At 39.4% G+C, this 7,894-nt stretch overlaps 1 protein-coding gene across 1 annotated transcript; it reads left to right on the top strand.

The window, feature by feature from the left end:
* The first annotated feature begins 4,190 nt into the window (after positions 1-4,190).
* Positions 4,191-7,813, top strand: timm10 (translocase of inner mitochondrial membrane 10 homolog (yeast)). Its single transcript, XM_086142570.1, has 2 exons — positions 4,191-4,397; positions 6,487-7,813. Exons 1-2 carry the CDS (start codon positions 4,327-4,329, stop codon positions 6,680-6,682), a joined length of 267 nt encoding a protein of 88 aa, XP_085998696.1. The 5' UTR covers positions 4,191-4,326; the 3' UTR covers positions 6,683-7,813.
* Positions 7,814-7,894: the final 81 nt, after the last annotated feature.

The raw sequence follows: 7,894 nt of genomic DNA, 5'->3' as shown, positions 1-7,894 counted from the left end.
TCTTATTTTGACATTCTTTGTTGTTGAAATCTGTATTAATGTTGTCACCGCTTGTTCTGAATTGACATTTATTGCATACTATAGTTCCACCAGGAGGCATTGCCGTTAGTGTTAAGAACAAAATTTTGATCAGCTGATCGATAACCTCAAACCCCATGCCATGTATTGACTAAGTCGAATCAGGCTGTCATTTGTTTGCTCTGTGACTATACAAACTTTATTTACTGTGTATCTAAATCAGTGTGTATGCACTAAACCCATCTGTCATTTGTGTCTGTTGCAACAACCGTATGCAAATGAAGGTGGCCAGTCAACAATTAAGTCTTCCTCTAACAGACATCCATATTTCTTGTTACTGTTGCTAAACAGTAACAGACACCCAGGTAGACTATATCACGGGAGCTAACAAAATCTGGAGAATATTATATTCAAAATCTTTTCAAACATTGAATAGACAGTATGTGCTGCTATACCTGTTGGTGTCTCTGAGCTCATGCTGCCACCTGCCATCAGACTCCATGATTCAGGCGCAAGACCACAAAGGTGAAAAAAAAACAACTAAAAATGTATTCCATATGGAAGTCTGCATGTAGGTGTAAAGCTGATATTTGGCTGGCCGTTCTAAGTAATGCTACATTTCCTGTGTGGGTGCCCATATTTCCTTTTTAAGTCTCCCTTCCGACCAGTCCGTATGTGGGCATGCAGAGGTTCCGCTTTCCAAGTCATGAGATGCATCTTGTTGGAGAGCTGCAGAAAAGACAAAACAATATTCAGTTCTGAGATACCTTGTTGCAAAGTTAGGGTGACTAAAGAAAATATTTGTCTGAGATCAAACATTGCTTTTCAAGGACATGAAATTCCACCCTCTTTCCCCATATAATTATTTACAAGGTGTCTCAGTGCCAGCCCGCATTAGCAGCTCCTCACCCCTATTCCTGGACAGATGCACAATCTCCACCTCCATGCTGTGAAGGCCCCAATCCTGTTAAAGCTAGTGGGTCTGCTGTATTCTGGGGATCTGGCTGTGCATGGAAGTGACAAGCAGCATGGTGTGCTGGCAGCAGCCCACCAGCTTGGAATGGCAGACCTTATAAATGAATGGTTGTAGGATAATGTGCAGGCTGTGAAGCCCCAGCAAAAATAGCTTAGAAAGCGCAGTAGTTGTTTTACATGTACATCCTGCACACTCTTCTTATGTGCAAGTGCAGGTTGAGATAATTGGATCATGCAGATTCTCCCATACTAAAGAAAAGTTGTGTATCCACAAGGACACAGATTCTTGAAACTAAGCAAAGGAGGGAATGTTCAATTATTTTAGCAAACAAACTACACTGACAACCTCAGAGCCTTAATCTTGATTAGTTCAGTGAGATTTCCCTCGCCTTTCCACCACAAACACCACAAAACACTGCAGTCTATCAATATTTTTTTCTCACCTACACAACACCATCCCTCAGCCAATCCATTGAATGCTATGGGTGTCTCAGCAGTATTTGTGGCCTTATGTTCACTGGTCATTGGTATTTGTGGACAGCCTGCAGGTTCCCTGCTGAGAGGTTGCTAGTAAATGATAGAGAAACAAAGATTGATGAAAAAAGAGACACGAAAAGACATACCAAATAACAGACACACAAATGCAAATGTGGGAATGAAGAGCCTGGCAAGATAAAGCAGATAATGAAGATGATGATCAGTGAGATATCTGAATAAACAGGGACTGACTATGCAATATAATACATATTGCCTAAAAGATTTCTAATAATCAGATTTAAAATTTCATTTGCCATTGTGTAATAGACAAGAAGACTTAGTTTTGACATTTTATTTGCTCATTGCAAATGTCCCCAAATGTAGTTTTGGGAGTTTAGTAGAAGTTACTTTCAACAAATTTTTAAACAAAACTGGGATGAATCCACCCCTCATTCTAAAAGGAGGAGCTGAGTTTATTGCATTTTATTGGTGTTCCTGAAAGCCACAGTGCTCCAATTTCGATTGCTGCTGTATGTTCCTATGTATTACACTTCCGGCATATTTGGTAGAAATATTTGGAATTTGGTAGAAAATTCAGATTGCATTCTTTTCCTTCACACCTTTTTGTTGCCAGCATTTTGGTACAAGTTGATGGAAATGCATCAGCCCAACCATTGTCCCTTTTTAAAAGATGGGATATTTGTTTATTATGCTGTTCTGCAGGCTTTCAATAACTCTTGCCAATGTTTAGTTTTTTCAGTCCAACTATGACCTTCATTAACATTAACACAATTTTACACTCTAAATACAGTTCTCTTAAAAAGCCAGCAAACATAAGTTTTGATTTATGATATAAATAATAGATTACTTGGTCAAGGAGTCTGTTCATCAGTTTGTCAGTCACATTGAAGCTGAAATTGAGGGAAAATGTGTGAAAAGTCTAAACTCTCTCTCGTTACAGCATTAATTTTGTTAAACACATTGAATTAAATACAGAAGTACGCTTCAGTCCCATGTTGCTTTATTTCATATTCCTATAAAGGTACATTTTATACAAAATCACTGGTCAGTGAGCCCATCTGGTGTTTCTTATGATATACCTGTACAAGGTTGGATGACATTTCATCGCAATTCAGTTGTATGAATCATTTCCAGACAACAAGATTTGTGACTGCTTTCCAATGACGATAAAGAATTAGTTATTGATTGTAGTAGTCTCATAATTTCTGGGTTTTCTTCCCCCTATGTAGGTGAACGTGAGGAGGAGGAAAATGCTTTGGAAAGACTGATGAGGCATTATCCATCCTCACCTCCCTCTAACAGGTACATGACTTTTTTGGAGCAATTGATGCAGGTACTTGTCTCACTTCTCATGGGTGTGAATTAATCTTTTGAGGCTTGTGATTATTAATTTGCCAAATGTGGGATATTGTCTTTTGACTCTTTAAAGCGAAGTAAGAGTAGTTACTTTATCATCAACTGTTTTGCAAAATACTGCTTTAAAGGAGAACTGCCTAAATTCAAACAACTTCTGTACAAGTTTGAATTTCAGAGCTCAAAGTGTAACCATGCTTCTTTCCTTTTTGGCAGTTCCCTTCAGGGTTTGCTGCAGTAGATCACCTGTTATTATTTAACAGTATTCTCTTCTTTTTTTGTCCAATATCGCCTAGGGGTCCCCCCGGAAGAGCTGTGCCAGGTGGCCAGGTGGCCAGGGAGAGGGAGATCTGGGCCTGTACGCTTCGGTTGCTGCTTCCGTGACCCAATCCCAGATAAGCGGTTGAAGATGGATGGATGGACGGATGGATGGATGGATGACTGGATTGATGGATGGATGAATAGTCTAATATAAATCTCAACATTTGCCTGCTGGCCAGGGTAGCCAACCCTATAAAATTCTTTCAAGAAGGATGTAACTAATATGATTGATTTGGTTTGATCATTTTAAGTAGATAGACTTTAAAGCAGATAGACTCCAGCTGCAATATTCATTTTTACCTTTACAGTGGGGCTGGAGTCTATCTCCGCTGTCACTGGGTAAGAGGCAGGGTCCCCTGGAGCAGTTGCCAGTTGAAGAAACCAACGCATGTAATGACACTGTCAGAGGGTCAGAAAATAATAACGGTTTCTTAAAGGATACTGGGATTAACGAAAAGATGAATTTGCTGCAGGGCTAGATTGTGGGTCTGATGCAAAGCCCAGAGACACAGTTAATATAAACCAAAACCAGATTCCAAACAAAACATCTGAGAATGAAAGAGCTCTACTAGTGAGGAGACACATGGACTTCATGATGACAGCTATTCAGTTATCTACCTCGACTACTTAGGAAAGGTGAAGGCCACATTAGTATATGAACAGGATGCAGACACCGCAGAAGAATCCTGATGAAGGTTACCATGTATATTATTGCACAACATTTTCCATTTATTTTTAAAGAGGCAAAAGGGAGAAAATGCTTGCGCTAACCGTTGTTAAAATCTTCTCCTTTCAGAGCATATAAGCGTAACCGTACATCTCACAATTGTGTTTGATTTTAAACAGGTGCGGTGTAACAGTTTATATTTCGCATTTATGGTCAATTTAAAAAAATTATGTAATGTTATGCTACCATGAGAAGGTTTTGGCACTGGGTTGCGATTCCAAGAAAGTCCGCTAGAGGGCGCTATAATTTCCTTGAATCAAACTTTATTGACACCGGAAGTTGTAGTGGGAACGTTTACACACGTGTAGTCCTGAGGATCTGAAGGTTACAGAGCAAACTGCGGGGTAGAGATCTCGTCGCTGCCGGCTGGAGAGGCTTAACGAGGGCAGCGTATTTGAGGGTGAAACTGTGGAGTGCGACGGAGAGAGGCAGACATGGATCCCATGAAGGCGCAACAACTCGCGGCAGAGCTGGAGGTGGAAATGATGGCTGACATGTACAACCGGTAAATGCAAAACGAGCTAACCCAGCGAGCTAGCTGCTCCCTCCTTAATACCTCGCAATGACACCGGCCCCTAATCTCATCAAAGGCATTCATTTAATGATAAAAAGGCATATCAGCGTTCGATGACATGAGTTATTTCCCTTTTGTTGCCGTCGCTGTATTCAGTCACAGAAAATCGTTGTAGGTTAAAAGCCAATGGATCTAATTGGAGCGGTTGTGCTAATGATTAAACTAACAATGTTAAACAAGTAAACAGTAAATCCCCCCTCAACGGTCAATGAAGAGCAGTCAGAGATTAACACGTTTAACTTGTCTCTTTGTTTAAACACAGTCGTACTGTATATTGTAATATATTCAGAGACACATCCACAAGTTTTTTTTTTTACCAAAGGTTGAGCCATATTCTGCAAGCGCATTCTGCAATGGTCCTGATTAACACCTTTTTGAATCTGAATTTCCTGTTAACTTTATCGATTTTGGTTTATATCTGGAATACAATAAACATAATTGAATATAAGATTCTACAACAATCAAAGCATATATATAAAGCATTATATACATAGAAATATATCATAATATTTCACAATAAAAAGAAAACTAGTTGGCTATGAAGTGTGAGAAGATCGTAATGAAATGTTGGTCTTTTCCCCTCTGTTCAATTTTATTTTCAAAGCGGTCACCTGGAGGATAAAATATCAGAATACACTTTCATGCATGATAGGAAAATCAAAAAAAAGCAAATGTGAAAAGGCAGCTTAGTAGCATTTTTGCATCAAAATGTGAAACTACTTTAAAACAGAGAATCTACGATTCAAATGTATATGTCCAGGTGAGTTGACTGACTGAATCCCTGACATCAATTCAGATTCATTTTCTAATGGAAGTAGTCACTATTCAGTCTTTATCACCTTGTGTGTAGCAGATGTGAAATGTAGGTTAAAAATATATTATAAATATATCTTCAATCCAGGAGTGACTCGAAAGTAAATGGGCAGAGAGAGGCAAAAGGCAATATAGTATTCCAGATGAGCCTGGTAGACGGTGGTATCCACAATTAGTCTTTATGACTTCACCAATTATGCACAAAGACACAAGTTTTTCACTGCAGTGCAGAAACCCCAACAGGCACTTTTGGAGCAGGACATCGTAATATATTCAGAAAAGTTTTTTTTTTTTTTTTTTTTTTTTTTTTTACATCAAAGGTTTAGCCATATTCTGCAAGCGCATTCTGAGCGTGAGGTCCTGAATACCACCTTTTTGAATCTGAATTTCCTGTTAACTTTATCGATTTTGGTTTATATCTGGAATACAATAGACATAATTGAATATTAGATTCTACAACAACACAAAAAGCATTTACAGACTATTTCAATTTTGGCAAATCGACAATTAAAAATACCTTCATCCATGGTAGTAGGACATTATGCACAGCACAAATGGGGCTGTGCAAAATGTTATTGCACAACCCTCAAAGTGTAAAATGTAATATTTTGCAATGAGTGTTAGTTATATATGATTATCAGCCCCCTGGAAAATCCACCCAGACATTCATTACACTGGATCCCAGAGACTTCATTTCTGTATTTGCAAATCTCTTGGAAAAAATTGCCTTTCCATCAATTTGCTGTGAAGGCTTCCAATAACAATTTTCATGTATTGTGACCAACCATATGATTCCTTGAAAGTTGCATTAGCTGTGCTTTGTGAAGAGGATTTGGAGGGGAAACCAAGCTCAGTTTGTTTAAATGAGAGCTTTCATTTGTGTCAAATGCAGGATTTAATTTGATAATAAGTGCATCTGCTGTCTCCTCGCATTTGAAATATTTTGGTATTAATCCAGCACAATCGAGTGCATTTCATACACATAAATATATATATATATATATATATATATATATATATATAAATAATATATGCATTACCATAGCTTTGAAAACCATTTCAAATGGAAAGAGACAGCAGATCATTTTATATATATATATATATATATATATATTTCATTCACCTTATTTCATTTGAGAATGCATGGATTGAACTGGGATGTGTCCCGGCTTCCAAAATACTGACTCCCAGCTTTATGTCCTCACAGGATGACCAGCTCCTGCCACAGGAAGTGTGTACCGCCATACTATAAGGAGGCAGAGCTGACGAAAGGCGAGGCGGTGTGTCTGGACCGCTGCGTCGCCAAATACTTGGACCTTCATGAAAAGCTGGGACGGAAGCTGACAGAGATGTCGGTCCAAGACGAGGAGATGATGAGGAAGGCAGCTGTGGGCAGCGGATAGAGATACTGGTGGGTGGGTAAAGTTCATGGGGGTTTACATGTCTGGTATCTTTGAAATCAGAGACTTGTGTTTTAATGTGAAGGTGGAAAGAGTTGGCAACTATGTAATCATATAAAGTGGAAAAAAAATAAGGATCCATGTCAGAAACTGCCTCCTTTACCTTGGTAGAGGAAGAAACAGAGGACTTGGAAATGTGGTATGAGGACATGCTGCTAGTCATCCACCAGCTGACCTGGATCTGTCAGCCTGGTCACAACTCACCTGGAAAATTGACTGGAGACAAGAATCCTGGGCTTGAAGTTTTATTTCATGGTCTACCTTGCTTCCAGCTGATTCAATGACAAGAATGGTGCTTCCATTGCCTGCCAGAAACTCCATATATCACGGAGGCTTTGTGGTACCAACTATCTGGTATTTGAAATCCTACTGATGAATTGTTCATATTCGCTCTCTGAATGACTTTGTCTTTCAAAGGAGGGTGAAGGTGGCCTGCCCGTATTGTCACATTTCTCCAGTGGTGATTTGTTCTGAGCTGTCTTGACAGATGCGAGGGTATGAAAATCAAGGCTTAAGTGGCAAAAAGAAAGTGCATAACATAAAGTAAAAAGTTATATTTGCAAACTCTAAACTAATATCAAAGTTTATTAGATTAAAGAGGTAAATCTGGAAGGAATGAAAAAAGGTGAAAAAAGTTCAGTGTATCCTATTATCTAATAAGTCCCCTTATATCTAAATCCAGTTTTATTCTTGCAAATAAGGAATTTCGTCAGAATTGACACCGCAATCTCACAAGTGTCAGGGTTTTTTTTTTTTTGATCTCAAGTCAGTAATGCCTCCTGTTTGTCGGAAGCCGTAAATCCTCAAAAAAAGAGTTCCAGTATCGCACAGGAAATCAAGTCAAGTTATGCTGCCCCAGGACACAGCCCATGTTGGTGCGTGGACAACAGGGCTGGTATGTCACGCCCGCGCAAGCCTAGTGTTACTGCCTGTCAAAGTGGACCATGTTTTACGTTGTGATCTTTTTGTTTATTTGTTTGTCTGTTGGTTCATCTTTCCCCGCGCTAACTGACTCCACCATGAAGCCGCGCCTCGTTATATGTCGCTCTAATAAAGCAATCATGGGTTTATTACTTCCGTGTATGCGTGGTGTCGACAGCAGGGGGCGCGCCTGCGCAGACCACGCCGACTGCGCAGACTGCGCCTGCGCCCTAA

The sequence above is a fragment of the Fistularia commersonii genome, chromosome 35, assembly GCF_037954325.1.
Source record: "Fistularia commersonii isolate RoL2024-O1a breed Wild chromosome 35, RoL_Fcom_v1.0, whole genome shotgun sequence".
NCBI classification, from domain to species: Eukaryota; Metazoa; Chordata; class Actinopteri; order Syngnathiformes; family Fistulariidae; genus Fistularia; species Fistularia commersonii.
This window is presented reverse-complemented; position numbering and strand designations above follow the sequence as displayed.